Source organism: Tachypleus tridentatus, chromosome 9 (genome assembly GCF_004210375.1).
Source record: "Tachypleus tridentatus isolate NWPU-2018 chromosome 9, ASM421037v1, whole genome shotgun sequence".
NCBI classification, from domain to species: Eukaryota; Metazoa; Arthropoda; class Merostomata; order Xiphosura; family Limulidae; genus Tachypleus; species Tachypleus tridentatus.
The window spans coordinates 103,206,738-103,227,531 of NC_134833.1; the positions used below are offsets into that span (position 1 = coordinate 103,206,738).

The 20,794-nt window shown below is 32.6% G+C and overlaps 1 protein-coding gene across 2 annotated transcripts in view; it reads right to left on the reverse strand.

Moving 5' to 3' along the window:
• Positions 1–20,794, reverse strand: part of LOC143225927 (dual specificity mitogen-activated protein kinase kinase 4-like) — a 58,476-nt gene that overhangs the window by 7,906 nt on the left and 29,776 nt on the right. For both annotated transcript variants that reach the window (XM_076456179.1, XM_076456180.1), the window contains exons 5-10: positions 20,218–20,331; positions 19,105–19,224; positions 18,728–18,847; positions 17,014–17,065; positions 11,467–11,594; positions 9,647–9,721 (exon numbers count right to left, since the gene is read on the reverse strand). In XM_076456179.1, the coding sequence (XP_076312294.1) occupies positions 9,647–9,721; positions 11,467–11,594; positions 17,014–17,065; positions 18,728–18,847; positions 19,105–19,224; positions 20,218–20,331 (609 nt within the window). The remainder of the gene's footprint in view (positions 1–9,646; positions 9,722–11,466; positions 11,595–17,013; positions 17,066–18,727; positions 18,848–19,104; positions 19,225–20,217; positions 20,332–20,794) is intronic.

The window sequence follows — 20,794 nt, forward strand, 5'->3', positions numbered from 1 at the left end:
ATGATTTCAAAATGTTCAACTTTTCTTACTAGCTTTTACAATATACTAAGTTTATTATGGTATTTTCTTAGAATTACCACATTCTCCTTATGTTTTTTGAATAATCAGATAAACAATAAACAGAAACCCATTGCGATGTTTCTGTCCAATAATCTTAACTGGGAAAAAAATGGATGTAAATGTAAGTAAATAAACAAACTTATGAAGGTGTCTTTAGCAAAAATTTCTAAATGTAATATGAATAGAATTTCTTCTTTTACCTTATCACATTACTAAAAGATATACGAGTAACAAGTAAAATCTGATGAGCCTATAATAAATTATTGTTTTTGATAAAACTGTAGTTTGATGATTTTTACCTATTATAATGATGATAGAAGAAGAGGAATTCTACATTAAAAACATGTAGATAAAAAAGACATTAAAGTATTTTAATTTAAAGATACAGAAAACTGTTGATGTACTTTTACTGCAACAGAATACAGTGTTTAAATGACCAATATAACTACAATAGTATACTTTGGGAAACAGCTAGTTTTCCAAATAGGAAAGAATCAGTTGAGGTTTTCAGTTCTCAAACAGGCTTGTAAAAACTCATATGATCATAATTAATCATCATTTCAATTATACATGAATTTTTCAAACTGTACTGTAGTAATAATCTTAAGTTAATTTACAAACTGCAATACAAGAATACCAGCTTTATATGCATAGGTGGCACAATACTATTGATGAAGAGTAGTCATATGATATGTACATGCTGAGAAATGGTGTGAAATGAATGGGTTATATAGACTGGTGCATTGATCATAAAAAACTTTTTATATAAATGCTTAGACTGCGGTGAACATCAACACAGCCTTCTGAGAGAGACAGTAAGACTGTATTGAAATGTAGGTTGATTATAACTGGTTTTTTACTAATTCTAATTAAAAGGAATAAAATATACAGTAAGGAAAAACAGTTATTGTAAAATAGATTCTTAAGTCAAAGAAGAAAGTGAATAAAAAATGCAATAAGTTGTGAAAGGACATATCAGTAAATAATGAATTGACAAGTAAAATATCAATGTTAATTACATCAACAAGTATAATAGTAACTTTGTTAACAATACATCAATAACTATGATAGCAATGTTAAAAACAACATTAAACTTAAAATATATTAAAAATTTAATAATTTTACAGTTAGAAAATTATTTGCTTTCTGTTATATTTTTTAAACATGATTACTAAGCATGTATACATGTGATTCTAATAGGTATACTGAAAAAACATGTATTTTAAGTTTTGTTTTTAAACAGAGCATAATGAACTTATGTAATGATCCAGTTGTTTACTCAAAATGCATTAATAGAAATGCAATACTTATTAACATTATCACCATTGGCATCCTTTAGTGCACATGTCACAAGGTTTTAGTGACTTACATTCAAAATTTTATTAATCTAATTTTGTATATGTTATGCCAACTGGTATAGCATAAAATTAGTTAATAATCAATATTTTAATAGTGTATAAGTGTGAAGTTTTTTATTTTATAAGGAAATTTTGTAAAAAATCCTGAATTTCCCCAAGTGTGACATATGCAGGAGCAGATTGTGTGTGCCACCTAGACATTGGGCAAAATGCTGGTAAAACCTAGACCAGTGAGATAATAAACTGCTTATACTGTCTCAGTGCTACTGACTAGCCTACTGTAAATCTTTATATATTTATCATCCTGATTTTTGAGAATTTGCCCAAGACATTTTACGTTCCAAATCTGCCCAGAACACATTTTCTCTAGGCTTCTCCTCTTCTCTATTTTGGCCATCATCCCTCCAATAAGTACAAAATTCAACATAAACTACTCACTATAAAATTGTTCTTGCTCAGACAAACTATAATGTTTATAGCCTTCAATTCTCTTTGGTTACATACTCATCAAACACAAAATCAGACCATTCTTCTCACATCCTATCTTTCAGGATTTGTTAATAGTTCTCTCTCATGTTTAATTCTGTATTATCTATAACTTATAATAAGATAACGTTTTCATCAATCAAATGACATATTATATTATGTTTTCCAAATGGAAAGTTGCCAGTTTCACAGTTAGTATAAGCTTCATTCCAAATGTAACAACTAGTCTGAATTAATTTGAAACAAATTTTGTCACATAGTTAGAAATTTAGAAACAATTGTGATAGTTAAGGTTAATGGTCTACTTTTAGCCTGTTATTATTTAATATTCTACAGTATTTACTGAAATAAAATTAAGTTCATTACTACCATTAGTATGAAAAAAGTGTTTGTTAAGTGTCATTGAGAATTGATAGCAGAAAAACAAACAAACTTGGGTCAGCACCATATTTCTTGTTTTTCAAGTTTATTGTTTAATTATTAATCTAAGAGTAACTAAAATATAAATAAGGGCCTCTTTATATTAGTTAAAGTTAGATTATATAAAATAAATAACAATAGTAATATAATGGTTGTTGTTGATTTAGTGTTTTATGGCACAAAGCAGCGAGGCTATCTGCGCCAGACATTCGGTAAAAATGTAAAAAAAAATAAAAAAAATAAATAAATGTAGTAATAGACATAAATGGAAATGAAGGTAAAACAAAAAAGTATAAAACCAATGTTGACACCTAGTCTACAATGTTAAGATAGAAGGCAGAGTATAAGAAGTTGTAAGGTATTTACTCTAGCAAAAAGGTAATGATCATAACCCGCCAGGAAGATTAACAGGTAAGTTCAAGAACCACCGTCAATCACCTGAAGTTGGCCTTTCCAGTCCTGGTTCCGGGTTATGTGTCATAGCAGCTATTATCAAAATGTGAAAGAATAGAAGTTTTAAAAGACACTCCGCAAAATCGTAATAATGAGAAGCCAAATGTCCAGTAAAAAGATAAAGTCAAGTAAATGGAGTAAAATTTGTAAAAGTAAATGAAGGTAAAAACAAAACAGCAATTAAAACAGAAAATGGTGTAAAAACCAATGGTGACATCCAGTCTTCAAAGTTGTAAAATATTTACTCTAGCAAAATGTTAATGATCAAAACACGCCAGGAAGACTAACAGGTAAGTTCAAGAACCACCTTCAATCACCTGAAGTTGGCCTTTCCAGTCCTGGTTCCGGGTTATGTGTCATAGCAGCTATTATCAAAATGTAAAAGAATAAAAGTTTTAAAAGACACTTCGCAAAATCGTAATAATGAGTAGCCAAATGTCCAGTAAAAAGATAAAAGTCAAGTAAATGGAGTAAAATTTGTAAAAGTAATTGAAGATAAAAGCAAAACGGCAATTAAAACAGAAAATGGCATAAAAACCAATGTTGACATCCAGTCAACAAAGTTGTAAAGAACTACCTGTAGCAGAATGGTAATGATCGTAACCGCCAGGAAGACTAACAGGTAAGTATAAAACCACCGTCAGTCACCTGAAGTTGGTCTTTCAAGTCCTGGTTCGGGTTATGAGTCAATATGGCCAGTACTAAAAGTTAAGTAGTAAAAGTGTGAAATGATATGCAGCAAAAGTATAATAACAACTTGCCAGGATGACTAACAGTAGTTCAAACAGGAGCGTTAGTCACCTGAAGTTGGCCTTTCCAGTCCTGGTGTCGAGTTATTTAATGTTCGGCCATTGTCCAATGTCAAATTGAAGGAAAGAGATTAAAACTGTAAAAAAGGAACCACAATTAAAAGGTGTAATGAATAAATATGCAACACTTAAATGAGATTAAAAAGGTTAATGGCCATTAAAAAATTAAAAACATTATCAAGGTGAACAGAGTCACCATCACCAATAACTCTGTCCAATGTTACAGATTGACCCTGGGAAAAAATATGTTTAAAATATTGCCGTCATTGAGAATTGTAACGATGGCAAGAAAGTAAAACGTGGCTGATAGTGATTTGAGTGTTACACAAACTACACATTGGTGCATCAGTTCCAGATAAAAGAAAATGATGAGTTAAAAAACTGTGACCAATGGGTAGCCTAGTGAGAACAACTTCCTCCTTCCGAACTTTATGGAAGCTAGATGGCCAAAGTCCAATTTTGGGTTTGATTTGAAAAAGTTTGTTGTCCCATTGCTCATTCCAAGTGGACTGCCAGCTGGCACGGAGCCGAGCCTTGAAGAAAACACCATAGTCCATGTGCGGAATAGGCATAGGAGTGATGGTGCTGAAGCAGACATATTTAGCTGCCATGTCTGCAAGCTCATTCCCGCGAATACCAACATGGCCTGGTATCCAGAAAAACTGGATTGAAGTCGCTGCTAATGAGAAATGGGTCAGTCGGTTTGAATATCAGCGAGAATAGGATGTGAGCTAGCGTAGCGATTCCAAGGCAAGTATAGAACTAAGCGAATCAGTATAAATAGTGCAGTTGGAGTACTGCTCAGCTGCAATATGATCCAGGGCAAGAGATATGGCATACAGTTCAGCAGTGAACACAGAAGCTGTAGAAGGGATTCTGCGCGCAACTACTGACCCATAGCAAACCATAGCAGAGTCCACTGAATTACCTGATTTGGAACCATCTGTATAAATAGGAACTGAATGATTGTTTGAAAGATATTCATTGAATAAAAGACGGTACTTCCAATCTGAAGTATCTGCCTTTTTTAGGTGACTGAAAGAAAGGTCACATTTGGGGGCTGTAATATGCCATGGTGGGATGGGCCGACCTGTGGAATCTGCAATGTTATCCAAGGACAGACCCAATTCATCCAATTGCTCCCGGATGCGAAGACCAAACGGAGCAATGACAGATCGTTTGTTCAGAAAAAGTACTGCCCACCGAGGAAGGAAAACACATTTGCAGGTGGGATGCTTTGGTAAGGAATGAAGTTTGAAGTATATTGTAAAGATAGTTGCAAACGGCGAAGGTGTAGAGAAGGTTCATGAGATTCAATGTATATACTTTGAACTGGAGAAGTACGGAAAGCCCCAGTGCAGAGTCGAAGTTCTTGGTGATGAATGGGGTCCAGCATCTTTAAGGTCGAGGATCTGGCAGAGCCATAGACCATTGATCCATAATCGAGTTTCGATCTAATAAGAGCACGATATACCTTTAACATTGAACAGCGATCTGCCCCCCAACTGGCAGAAGAGAGAACACGGAGGATGTTCAGTGCTCTTGTGCATTTGACCGAAGCTGCTTTAAGTGTGGTATAAAGGTCAGTTTACGATCAAAGATAAGCCCCAAGAACTTGGTCTCCTGGACCACTGGCAGCAAAACTTCACCGATATGAAGTTCAGGATCAGGGTGAATACCCCGTCGACGGCAAAAGTGCATGCATACAGTTTTGGAGAGAGAGAAATTAAAGCCGTTCGCCATAGTCCACTTCTGTACACAATTGAGGGCAGTTTATAGTTGCCGCTCAATATATCTCATGTTTGACGACTGACATGAGATGTGAAAGTCGTCGACATACAGCCCATTCGCAACAGTGAGAGGGAGTTGTTCAGTGATGGCATTTATCTTTATACTGAAGAGTGTAACACTCAATACACAGCCTTGAGGGACTCCAAGTTCCTGTACAAAAGAACGGGAAAGTGTCGAACCCACACGAACTTGGAATCTCCTGTCCATTAAAAAATGTTTAATAAACATGGGTAGACGGCCACGTAACCCATATGTATGGAGGTCTCGCAAAACGCCATACCTCCATGTTGTGTCGTAAGCCTTCTCTATGTCAAAGAAAATTGATACAAGATGTTGGCGGTTGAGAAAGGCTTCTCTGATAGATGTTTCAAGACGAATTAGGTGGTCTGTGGTGAAGTGCTGTCGACGGAACCCACACTGGGTGGGCGAGAGGAGGTTGCTTGATTCCAGGAACCAAACAAGACGAGCATTAACCATCCTTTCTAATGTCTTACAGAGACAGCTCGTCAAAGCAATTGGACGGTAGTTTGAAGGAATCTTGGGATCTTTCCCTGGCTTAGAGAAAGGTAAAATAATAGCCTGGCGCCAGGCATCAGGAAAAACATTCTCCTGCCAGATCCGGTTGAAAACAATCAGAAGGACATCAAGAGAAGCAGGAGATAGATGGTGCAGCATGTCATAATGAATATCATCAGGTCCAACAGACGTACTGGCAGACCGATGAAGGGCCATTTTTAGTTCCACCAGGGTAAAGGGACAATTATAGTTAAAGAAACAGTCAGTTAGAAAGGAAAGAGGTGATCGCTCTGCCCGAGTCTTGATGGCCAGGAAGGTGGAGGAACAAGAAGAAGTGATAGATATCCGGCAAAAGCTTTCACCTAGAGTGTTAGCGATGTTCCGAACATTAGTCACCTCCTGACCATTAGAGTAAGATCGAGAGGGGGATAGAATTGTAGTGTCCATTAACCTTTCGATTCCTGTCCCATATGATCTTGGAACTGGTGGTAGAAGATATGGGTAGGGTGGCATCGACCACGGCCAGTCTTTCTCAAAAGGATCGGAAAATGATCACTGCCTAGTGGATTACTGTCAACCCTCCATGAAAAATGGGAGAATAACGAAGGGGAGCAAACTGAGAGATCAATAGTGGTAAAGGACTGACTAGGTGCATGAAAGTAAGTGGAAGAACCAGTATTGAAAGAGAAAGATTGTGATCAGAGAGCATCCGCTCTACAGATCGACCCCTCCCATCAATAATAGCACTTCCCCAGAGGGGATGATGTCCATTAAAATCCCCTAGGATTAGAAATGGAGATGGCAAATGTTCAACGACAGCATCAAAATCTGATTGATCATATGTCTTTCCAGGGGACAGGTACAGAGAACAAACAGTGATGGTATGACCCAAGGAAACATGGATGGCTACAGCCTCCAAGGGTGTGTTGAGTGACAAAGACAGGGTGGGCACGTGTTGATCAACCAACAGTGCCACCCCTCCATGTACTCGACCATCACACAACCTGTCATTTCTGTACAGAGAAAACTGCCGAATGGAGACAGTATCAGCAGTTTTGAGAAATGTTTCTTGTAAAGAAAGACAAACAGGATGGTAGGAAGCAATCAGCGTTTTGATATCATCCAGATTAGAACGTAAACCTCGACAGTTCCATTGTATCAAGGTGGCCATTTTTAAGAACGGGTAGGTGAAGTGGCTGGAGAACTCTTCGGTTTACGACCACGTCTTTTTTCTTTACTGTCTTTAGTCGGAGGAGGTCTATCAACCTCCATGGATCCTGCTCTGGGTCGGGTGGGCAGGTTTTTTGTTATTGGAGGGGAATCCAGTGACTGAGGACGAACGAATAATTGTTTTGTCTCTTGTGGTGGGAGAAAAAGATGTATCAGAAGAAATGCCTGTATTTGAAACTGAAGGACGTGGATCTTGAGGTTTGTTGGAAGGTATGGGAGGAACAGAGATGGGTGTGGAAGTCGATTCATCAACCTTTTTAACCACGGAGGTCAAAAGGCTTTTCATTTGTTTTGAAAACGATTCTTTTGGAGGCACAGAGAGATCTGTCTGCACTCCCACTGTAGTTGTGGAATGAAGTGCAGCAGCATATGTCCGAGATGGAGTTGTGGACAGTAATTTCCAAGCCTCAGGATAACTAATGTTATGTGTCGTTTTCAAATGCTGCACCTCTTTTTTCTCCAACCATTTTGGTCAAGAATGAAAGTAAGAGGGGTGAGAACCATTGCAGTTTACACAATGTGGGTTCATGTCACAGTCATAGGCATCGTGGTCCTTGCCTCCACAACGAGCACATATCAGGGAACCACGACAGGATGTCTTTGAGTGGCCAAATCTCTGACATTGGAAACATTGAAGAGGGTTTGGTATGTATGGTCGAACCCTGCAAATGGGATAACCTGCCTTGATGGTGGCAGGTGCACGTGGTGAAGTAAATGTTAAAACGAGGGTATTTGTTGGCAGTGTAATTCCATCTTTGCGAGTGGAGATGCGCCTCACTGCAGAAACTCCTTGAGTGGAGAGACCAGCGAGAATCTCTGACTCGGGAACGTTCTTCAAATCCCTTTCAACAATAACTCCTCTTGAAGAATTCAAGGTAGCATGGGGTGTAACCTCAATAGGTATATCCCCAATTGCCTTTGAATTCAAGAGGAGTTCACTGTGTTGGGATGTGGATGTTTCAACCAATATGTCACCAGATCGAAGTTTCTTTACTGATTTTGGAGAGCCAGCAAGTCCCTCTAGTCCCTTTTGAATAAAAAAAGGGGACATTTGCCCTAAAGGTTTTCCAAAAGAGAATGTAATACAAGAAAATGAGGTACGTGTGTTACTGATGTTGAAGATTGCTGTTCTGAGTATTCAAGGCGTGGTCGCTACCCATTGACTGTTTTTTCACAATTTTATTTAAATTTTTTAGAGGATCCATAGGAAAAGAAAAATTTCGGTACCCACTGACCCCACCCACCATGGAGCCCTACAAGGGGCGCACTACAAAGTCACGCAAGGACAATGCAGCAACGCCAGGGTTTCGTGAGCACTATACCCAAACACCAGCATCAGGCACAATGTCCACAACACCCGTTGAGAACTTCCAACACTGGTACTTGGTTGACTCTAGCCCAAGTGGACCAGCCGATTGACCCAAGGGGCCACCCAAAGGCAGCCCGTCTACAGGAATTCGAGGCCAAAGTGGTGTGTTAGGGTTGGACCCCTCAACCACCAGGATCCTCTCCTCCCCTTCACGGGTCGCCACGCACGGCAAACAGGTGGGTGGATGTTTAGATCCCAGAGAAGGTAACCAGATAGAACAGAACCTTCCCTGGGAGGTCCCCTCACCACGTACAGGAATCCACACCGAGGGGTAATATAATGGAAATGTGTCACAAGGCATGCATGCGAGCAGCATGTAGTTTCATGTTAGAATTTGAAATCATTCTATGAAGAAAAAAAAAAAAAAAGGTAATTTAGATTTTTTTGTGGCTAGAAGATTGGTCAAACTGAGTTAGAGTAGAGAAAGTAACAGATAAAATATAAAGTTTTACTGAAAACAAACATATGAAATGTATTTAGAGATTACCAAAATTAAACCTGAAAGTTTTAAAATGAAGTATTTTTAATTTTAACATGAAAATCACTTTGCACAGGGACTATTCAATCCAAGTAGTGTATTCACAGAGAAATCTTTTTCTTTAGTTTACTTAAAATACTTCATTATATATATTATTTTTCTGTGTTTGAAAGATTCATAATGTTTACCGAAAGACTGCCAAATTTTGTTAAGATATATATATACTATATTAAAAGTTAGTAGTATCAAATCTTTTGACTTTATATGAGTGCAAAGAGATGACGAGGTTAGTCAAATCGACAGAGCCCATACTGAGAGTTAAGGACCTGATCAAAATAAAATAAATCAACGATAATTTTGACAGTAATATTGAATTAGTACACTTCTGCCATGACTGGTGATATAGTATTTAACCATTACTGAACTCTGATTACAAAAATGTTTCCTGTTGACAAAATTTTACAATATAGTCTAGTATTAAAACTTGAAAAATTGAGTTTAAAGCATATTTATGATGATACATAATTAATAACTTTTACACTACATTCTAAAAAGGAGTTAAAAAAGCAAATCAACAAAAAAGGATAAATAAATTTAGATTTACTTTGGTTATCTCACCTATTTTCTCATGGATTTATTTCAATGTTTATGTGAAATAAACATAAACTGTTCTTACCAAAGTTATTCCTAAACTCCACACATCAGATCGGACATCGTACCCTCTGGCCTGGCTTGGATCAATTCTTTCTGGCTAAAAAATAAAATTATTTATAAATTATAAAACTCTCACAAGACACACTTGAGTTGCATTAGAAATGTTCATATTAAAAACCTAGAAAGTTGGTCATGCTGTTGAAGACCTCTTACAAATCACTACATAGCAAGAGAGTAATGAAGTTGAAGGACCTATCTTGTTGTTAAATGATAAAAATTTACAATAATCAATGATAAATTTGCAATCAATATTACAAATAAAGACACAAGTGGATAATGTAAATTTTTTTACACATATAAATGATTATTCTGAAACTTACAAGAGTAATAATACTATCAGAATAGGCTGTACATCTAAAGTAGTGGTGGAAAAAGGACCTTAATATCAATCCATCAATGTCAAATTAATGTAGTACCTCTATTATCTTTTTAGGCTCAGAAATTTTGAGATACTGTTAGCACTTCATTTTATAACTTAATATTTTTTAATTGAAAGTGCTCCATTTCATACATCCAGTCAGTTTCAACTTGAATGAAATTTATTAATTTAATTCTTTTGTTACTTTATTGTGCCAACTGAAAATTTACTGCATCTGGTTCCATACCATAAAAGGCATGGTGATTTTTGTCAAAAATATTTCTTGAATGAGGTTAATTTATTTCAAGTAAATATAGTTTATTTCTAATAGGTAACGTCTTTGATTTTGTATTTGATACTTATGTATGATAAATTTAACAATAATATTCAATAAAGAATTAAACGAGTAATCCAAATAATTTTCCACTGCTTACAATAATCAATAACTTGTTACCCAATGACTTGTTAAAGAAAAAAGTTCCTGTAACTTTAAAACATTGTACAGATTTAAAGAGCATCAAAAGAAACTATAAAAGATTTCCAGCTCTTGTTTTGTTCTTAAGTGTTAAGTTTTGTACTAGAATCTTTTTTTCAAAATGTATCTCAAAACAGCTGTTATGGGTATTAACATTTTTATTGATAAGGAGAGAACAACATTTCAACCTTCCTAGGTCATCTTCAGGTTAATCTGAAGATGACCTAGGAAGGTTGAAATGTTGTTCTCTCCTTATCAGTAAAAGTCTTAATACCCATAAAGGCTGTTCTGAGATACATTTTTATTTCAAGTTGGGTTTCTCGTCATCAAGAATTCTTTTTTCACTCTAAATGAATGGCAAAAATACTCAATATATAGACAAAACATAAATTACAGCTAAAAACACTTTATTTACTCTGTACTGGCACAGATGGATAAGAATGTTTTTCAGCTTAGGCTTTGACTCTAGTTATTTTCAAAGTCAAGCCTCATTAGTAATTGCTCAAATAGGTTGTAATATGATTAAAGAACCATAGTAACGAAATCACTGACACAGAATGAAAAACCACCACAAAACCATTACTGAATCACTATTTTCAAGGAGTGATAGCTTCTTAATAGATATAATCTAAAACATTGGGATGGGCAGAAGAATTTTAAAAAATACTACTTGATAAATGTGTTGTTTATGAGCAAAACTCCTTGGTCCTGTGCAGAATTAAAGTTGGGGATGAAACCATTTTATGAATGACTTTAAATGTTAAATAATGATAAAATATTAATTCTAAAACATTTTTGAGTAAAAAAATAATTGTTTAAATAGTGTTAGAAGTGTATTTCGAATATAAAATTTGAAACTTGATATTCAGGTGTTCATTTAACTCCTAAGAGATGTTATGCTAATCGAGTTAGGGTTAAGTTCCTTCCTATTTAACACAATCCAACTTACTGCCATGTATGGTCTACAGCCTGCATCTCTGGTATTGGCTATAGAGTCCACTAACTGACCACTAATGCCAAAATCACACAATTTAATATTCCCTCGTTCATCTAAAAGAATGTTGCTAGGCTTCACATCTGAAATAGCAAGTAAAGAAAAAAGACAATAGGGTAAGGGTTAACTATTCAATCACATTCACTATAATTAGATTCTTTAAAAGTCAAATATAGATAATTTTAAGTTTAAGAATCAGAATAGATTTAGATTATTGTCTTTCTGGATGTTTTTTGTTAATTTTTTCAATTTAAGGTAAAATCTAACTCTTTCTTAAATTATATGATACCCTTTTATTCCCATTCTACTATTAAATATAACCTAATGCATATGTAGTGTAGAAACAAAACAATCATTTATGCAAAGCTACAATTAAATGTATTTTGTTGTAAAAAAGTCTATGTGAATTTGCATTCATGATTACATTACATATACATGCAAATAGTTAACATTCTTTATCAATAAAAGTAGAAATATAAAACTATACTAATGGAGAATACAGTGCTTAAAAACTTAAAAATGAGGGAAAGATGGGTTTTTACCACAAGTATTATCTGTAGGGTTACCATAATTTCCTTGAATAAAGGGCAGAGGTAGGCTCTTATTTAATTGGTATCATTAATTCTCTAAACATGGCTCAGTTAACTGAACATGTGAAGACTTTGTACTCATTTAAAGCAGTGTGGTTTTGATACTCCTAACTTTTAATACAGTCTATGTATCTTCACAAAATTTGGCAGACTTTCCATAAACATTATAAGTCTTTTACATACAAAACATTACAAAAAATGTATTTTTAATAAACTAAAAAAAAATTTGTCCATGAATATATTGAAATTTTTTTCACAAAGTCTGAGAACAAAGTGATTTTCATGTTCAGATTAAAAAATACTTTTCTTCATCTCAAAAACCTGAAATTTCATTTGTGTAACCTCTGAAACCTCTTAAATACAGTTCAAACTTTTTAAAAGGAAGTCTATATTGTATCTGTTACTTTCTTTACCCTAACTCTACACAAAGTTTGTTAATTTAAATGACCTCATAACCACCAAAAAAATCTAAATTACTTTTTCTTCCTTTTAAAATAACTTCAAATTGTAAGAAGAAACTACATTTGATTAAGTAGTTTTACACTCATAACAGAAGACATCTATTTTTACTTAAATTTAATTGTTTTATTGCTCTTTAAACCATGTCTATTAATGTCATTACAAGTTTTAAATCACTTGGATAGCATGGGACTAAATGTTACCATATTACATCACTAAGGAGTTACTCTGAACTGCTCAATTGAATGCCTTAACAATTTGTTTCATTATATTATTATTTATTTTACCTAATCTAATTAACTAATCTAAAGAGATTCCTATTTTCACATTTTAGTTACACATACAATAATAAAGAATGTAGATAAAAAAACAACAAATAAAGTACTTGGACCTTTTTTGCTGTTGATTATTGATGACAATTTACTTTTTTTTATAGTAATGGTAGTAGTGCATAAAATTTTTATTTAATTAAATAATGACTCAAAGTACATGTAATAATAAGCAAAGAACAAACAATGCCCTATTACAATCTCAGTTATTCTGGGCTACTTACTATGTGACATGAGATGTTAAAATTTCATCCAAGATAATCAATGTTTTCTATGGGAAAAATTTAGCACTAAAAGAAAAATTGACAATTCTCTGTTCAAAAAGTAAAGTAATATGTGATTTGATTGATGAAAGACCTTGGCTTTCTACTGATTATAAATAATACAATATTAAATACAAGAGAGAACAACTAACAAATCTTGAGAAAAGAAAAAAAAAAAAGGATTTGACAAGTGGGTAAGGTAAGAGGAGTATGATTTTTTATTTGATGGCTCTGTAACCAAACAAGATTTACGGCTAGGAAACTATGCTTTATCTGAGAAATGACAATTTTATAGTGAGTAATTTGTGCTAAATTTCATATTTATTGCAGGGATGGTGAATAAATAAGAGAAGAGAGAACACCTTAGAGAAGATTTTTCACATTTCTTACACTAGGAGAAATTCAGTATTATAAGTTATGATTTTATGCTATACTTATTGGTATAACATAAACAAAAATTTAACTCACTAACACCTTTGTGACAGGAGTAGTAATGGATGCTCATGGCATTACCACACAAAGGGTCACCTGTACTCTGCCAACAACAGGTATTGAAAACCAATTTCTAGTGTTATAAGTCTGCAGACATACTGCCATGTCACTGGTAGGCCTCATGGCAAGAGAGTTAAAAAGCTAAAACCATGCCCACAACTGGTTCCAGACAGTGATTGCATAACTGTGGGTTAAAACATCTAGGCTCTACCCCTTTAGTTACAAGTACCTTTGTTGTTGCACCAGAATACTCAGTGAGTAGCTGATATTCCCAATAACATATGGAGCTATCAGTTATTCATAATTAAAAAAAAAAACTTTTATTTTTGCAATTGGAATAATATTTTGTGTTGCCAAATATATATAAAAAACAGTTCATCTACAAAATTCAAAATTATAATTTTTAATTGCTATTAAATGAACAACCATTTTTCTTGATTCTGCTTTCCTTTAACACTGAGTAAGTAACCTATTTTTATAGCTATGTACATCAGAAAATAAAATTCACATTTTTGGTGATGAAATCTACAGGATGTTCAGAAAGTCACTGTGCAGTTTTGTAATCATATTTTATTCAGTCTATTCCAAGCCAGCAACTGATAGTGGTGTTTAGAAACAAAATAGAAGGATCCAGGCTTTTATTGATGCCAATGGGGTCACTTTCAACATTGTTTATAATTGTAATTCATATTTACCTCCTGTATTCTATATTGAAACATGTCTGTTGATAAATATATAAGTGCACAGTGACTTTCCGAACACCCTGTTTTATAAAAGATACATTTAATGGAAGCCATTAACTACAGCAATTAATCTCTCACTGCAGGCTAAGTCAATGTAAGGTGCAAAGCCATTTTCATGTTAAGATTAAATATAGTTTTCTTCAAATGAAAATTGTCAAAATTCATTTGCATAATTTCTAAAACCTCCAAAATAATTCTTTTTTTTTTTTTTATCAGTAAACCTTTATATTTTATCTGTTATTTTCTCTACATTTAGTCAATTTCTTTGAGCTGGTAACTACCATAAAATACCCAAAATAAATCTAAATTACTATTGTTTTTTTGAAGAATGACTAAAAATTGCAACATTAAACTATCATTGTTTTTTTCCTAAATAGTTTACAGCTCATAACAATATACAGGTGTTTATATTTAATTTTAGTGTTCTTTTGCCCTTTGACCAGTGTCTAACTAATATTCTGACACATAAGTTATAAATCACTCTGCAAATGAGTAACTCACATTTTCATATTGAATGGTTTGACACAAAAGCTGCTCGCTAGCATATCTTGCAAATTGAATTTAAGTCTATTTTCATACTAATGTTAACTGCACATTAAACAATTCACCTCAGAAAACCAAATAATAACATACAAAAAGTAAATTTCCTGTAACTGGTTTTCTAACAATAGTTGAGAACCTTTCAAACTGAAGGTGTAACAGACAATTCTCTGTGCAGTAGGTAATGTAATACAATATGTTGTTTGATAAATTAAAACTTTGGTTTTCTATTGGTTATAAACAATGTAGTACAAAGCATCAGAGAGAACTTCTGGTAATTTGTGCAGAGAAAATGATGTGACAGCTGGGTCTCATTTTCTAAATAATGCTTTGCCTTTTAAAGAGTAATTTAAGATAAAATACATATTTCTCACAGGGAGAAGTAAAAAAATTATAGACAAGGAAAATTTACCGAGAACATACGTTACAATTCTCATCCTAAAGGAGATTGGATTTTCTAACTTTTCAACTTCTAATATATAGAAAAGCCAATATGTTTTGGTAGTACTGTGTCTTAACAATGGCTTTTATGTCATGCTTAGCAACAAAAGTGTAATCTAATATTGTTAGTCTGTGTACTGAAAGTAAAAATAGAAATGAATAGACAATAAAACTGAAAAAAATATATTTGTTGAGTTCTAAATTGAGAGTCTCCATTTATTAAACAGGTTTGTTTTGTATTAAAATTGTTGGTGTGATACCAGAAAATAGCTTAACTTGGAGGAAATTTAAGTTTAAAATTGAATTGATATTTTTACATTCAGAATAAATGAGATGTATTTGACTCTAAGCTAAGTGATCCCATACCATGTCTTTACTTTATGCTTATTATACTAACACTCACTACACTTGCAAGGTATCATAGCATGCTCCCCTTGGAACCTCCTCCCTACAATCATAATGGGCAGACAGTAACCTAACTACACTATTTAGATAAATACATTTTGGTTTTTATGACTCTTCCTATTTCATGAAATTGAGCATAACATGATGCACTCTGGCTTTTATATTTGAGTAAATTAAAATTTGAATATATAACTACATTTTGATGTCAAATTTATTTGTATATAATAATAATAAAACAGTTATATTTTGATTATAATTAAAAAAAGATTTGACATGGACACTTTGATCTACTTATAGTGAGAAGATTAAAAGAATACCTTTAACCAGAGATCAACAGATAATTAAAAGAAAAACAGTATGAACAAAAAACCACAATAATTCAGGTTTTATCGGTTCACAGTTTAATTGGAAGATTCCACATAATTATTGACGTGTACTGAACTTAAACATCAAGAGCTTGAAGTATTGACTTGAGGCTTAATGAAAAAAACACCTTGCAATAATAAAGAAACATCAGATTTCAAATCTTATGGTATATAATGCACATGTTGGTGAAAAATAATCTGTTGATTAGTAGTATGTATGACATTACATTGGAAAAAAATAATAATAATATTAATTATATCTTTCTTTATTGGCTCCATTCAAATTTTCTTACATTGTTTATCAATTCATACTGAAAAAAAATAGCAGCACACAGGCATTTACCACAATTGTATTCATTTGCCCTAAAATCTACTCTGGGATTGTGGAATTAATTTTTTCATACACAAACTTAAAGAACATGTTTATTTATAATGCTTCAACAATGATAAATTTTTGTACTCAGAAAAAGCCTCTTCAGAAATAGTATGTGCTATCAAGGTATGCAGTTTAAATGCTACCATACACTCTTCTTAATAGAAACCCAAGTAGACCCAGTGTGTGTGTGTGTTGGGGGGGGGATGATTAAAATTATTAACGTTCTCATTTTAATATAATACAACAAACTGCAAATCAACATGAAGGATGTATTTTTAGTTTATCATTCACTTAATACCAGAAACTTTTCAAGTATTTTATTATCGCATTCTTTTTAGTAATTTTTATTAATAGTAATAATAACAACTCTAAAGACTCTAATGACAAGAATTTCACCTAAATCTGGATTTGCAATTTGTGTTTTTTATTCTCTTGCTCTTTAGCTATATTTGAAAGATTAGTATACATTGGTTATCAGAAAAACAAATTATTGGCTTACCTCTGTGAATTATGTTAAGCTGATCCTTAAGATAATTGAGGGCTTTGACAGTCTGATGAAATATATACAAAGTGAAAAATCGTACAATATCAAAGACAATATCAATTTTTTTTATTAATTTTTTTTACAGGCAAGCATCAGCCCACAATTAAACAACTAAAAAAAAGATAATCCTTTTCCTAGAATTATATTTTTGAGTTATTTAGTTTTAACAAAATATATTATCCATTTGACTTTCTTATGTTACATTGAAACTTTAGTATAACTCACGTTCACTGACCAAAACATAAATAATTTTGTATTTTATTATTACATTATAGGATTGGGGAATGTTAAACAAAGTAACCTTCCTGTCAGAAAAACAAACAAAATTGGTTACACATGGTCATTACAAGTATTTTGAAAATTATAAGATAAATACAAAAGAGCTCAACATCATAATTAATTTGAATTATAGCATCATGATATTTCTTTCAGTTAAATGGATATCAAAGACAATAACACAAAGCAGGTTCTTTGCTGTTTAAAATAGCTTTATTTATATTCAGTAATCTGATTTTCCACAAAGAAATTTATTATTATTTTAAAATATAAGTAAATGTTGAAGCTAAAGGAAAGAAGAAACTGAACAGTCTCATTAAAACCAAAAAGCTTCTATATGTGTGTGAACTTTGATTCTGTGTCCATAAAGGAAGTTATTTACTTCAACACAAAGTTACTAAAACCAATACCCACAATCTAATCAAACATATTCTAAGTCCTCACAGTATATTGTGCAACTGCTATGCTCCCTTAAATCAAATAATTGAAAATGAGAGCAAAAATGATGGTGATAATATTACCAGACCAAGACTGGCAATAAATAGAAAATAAAATTATTACTTTGACCTCTCTCTTTGACTTTGACAACCCATCATAAAATTGAATTTGATCTGCAACCTTTGTCATTCACCTATATGCAATTAAAGCACAAGTCTAAACTTCACCTACATTTAGCAACTGAATAGTTTGATATAAATTTTTTTTTTAATTATGTTGAACTTTAACATAAAATGCAACATGATGTATAATTTACAAAAGTAAGAAAAAGGTAACAACCATGCTTTCCCTAACTCTCAAAGATAGAATATCAAGAAAGAAGTAATAAAATTAGATTAATTTCCTATAACTATTATTATTATCTGATGAATATGAAAACAAAGAAAAAATAACCAGACATCAATCTCTTTTTGGCAGTATCTTGATCTTTGCAATCACAATGGACAGTAGTTGAGATTAAAAAAGTTCATCTATGTTACCTTGGTCCAAGGAGTGAAGATACCGTTTTATTTACAATATCATGGGAATTCAAATATACAAAAATAAGTTTTTCACACACATTTTAGCCACAACAATACCATTCTCCTTCTTGTCCAAACATTTCTTGGACCATTTTTGTGAAGTTTCATCCATTTCTGAAAAATGTTTATTAAGCCCATAGTTTCACATCAAATCCTACTTGAGATATGTAAACACCCATATTATAGATAATTTTCTTGCAAAATTCTACACGTTTTTTGTTAATCTACAAGAAATTTTGACTTTCCAATGCTCATTGTTTGAACATTGCTAGTAATAAAAATATTTTCAGTATGATTTGTAGAGTTAAATTTTGTGAAAAACACAGATACACACAAAGACAAATTAACTTGTATAACAGTAGGTAGTCACTTACCACTACAGTTATTTTCCCTAAAATACATTCTGGGATTGTCTCATTCATTTTCTCATACACAAACTTATAAAACTTGTCTACTGATGAGTCCATCAGCTCCATACAAATCCAGCAGTCCCCCTTTAATAGTGGAATGTCACATTTTATTAAGTGAACATATTTCTCTAATCTCATAATTAATTGAGTCTTTTAAAATGTAAATAAAATATCCAGAATATGTTAATTTAAAATTTATTTACCATAATTTTTCACAAAAATAAAACAGCATTTTAAATTTCAAGCAACATATAGCAAGGAGTTTTAGTGGGCATTAATACAAATATTCTAGTGAAAGAATGCCCTCATTTTGTAGATATGCTTCTGAACTAAAATCTCACCTCTTTAAATATTGCTCCAAAGAACTGAACAATGAAACGACAGTCACTGCTTCTCATAACCACTTCTAAGTCCATGAGCAGCTGTTTCTGTTCCTTTTCATCAACAGTTGATCGGATTCTCTGAGGTTAGGACCACAAGAACTTTTTAGCTCAAAACAAAAACTAAGAATTATACAATAGGACACATACACAGATACTCTTGTTGATACCATATTTCATATTTTACTGTTAAAGATTACATTAAGTTTAACTGCAGTATATTAAGCATGGATAATATCAAAACTACAGCTGAGTTGCTATTATTAGAAATCTTTAAGGTAACAAATATTGTCAAAATTTTTGTTCTATTTTATTTAAGACTAAAGTTTTTGTAATTCATTGTTCTGTACTTGATTTTAATCAAAGTTTTAATACCTACACCAGTTGTCTTGAGAATAAAGTGTCTGTAAACTTACATAATTGTTTTCAGTATTTTCAATCTTGTTAACATGTTTTCTAAGTCACAAAAGATTTAAAAATAACTTTTAAGTTGCAGTTGATACATCAAAGTTTGTTATGCACACAAACAGTTATACATAATGCACAATAATACTACAGCTCCTTTGCTAATAATAAATAGAATATTATATGTTAGATTTAATAAACTATTTAAACTACTACATGGATATAATGAATAACATTCAGTAGAGATTCACTTTCACAGTTAAAATATATAAGAAAAGTTAAGTAAAATGAATATACTTGAAAGTTACGAATTTTTTTCTTCTTCAGTAATTAGTGAGTATAAAATATCTTTTATGACTACTACCCCAGTAAGTTTTTTTAAACATATTTTCTCTGATATCTTTGAAACAGTGTTTCAACTCTTAAGATTTCATTGAAATTAATTCAAATGAAACAACAAAAACTTAAAAGTATTTAGACACAGTCCTTTTTGTAAATGAACTACATCTATGTAGAAATGCTAGTTATATAAAAAAATTAAAAAATTTCTTATCTTTACTGATTTAAATTTTTTGCATGGTTTTATGAAGCTTGGACAAGTTGTAACTAGTTAAATCAAACTGCTTATGAAATATAAATGACCCATATTATAGGAGTTAAAAATCCCACCTTTACTGCCATAGTAATATTACTTCGTTTATGAGTCATTTTATTCACTGTTCCAAAGGCTCCTCGACCAATTTCACCAAGATCTTCCAGGTCATCAGCAGTAAAATCATATGTCTAAAGAAACATAAGATTAAGAAGGCTTCACAATTTTTCAAGTCATAAGTAACCTTTCACAATAAACTTGTTAAATATCTGAAACGATAGTGTAGTAGACAAATAGAGATGGAATTATAGCAAGCACGTTTACATATGTATATACAGGGTGTTCGGAAAGTCACTGTGCAGTTTTGAAAGCAGTGATAACAGCATTCATTCAGTCGATTTCAAGCCAGCAACTGATAGATGTGTTTAGAAACAAAATAAGAAGGATCCAAGCCTGTATTGATGCCAACGGGGGTCACTTTCAACATTGTTTATTATTGCCATTCATATTTACCTCCTGTATTCTATATTGAAACATGTCTGTTAATATATATATATATATATAAACGCACTGTATATATTCTTTGTAATATTAGGGGCTTGCTGAGAGATTCAAATTTAAAACTAGATACATTTAAGAAGAAAATTTCAAATC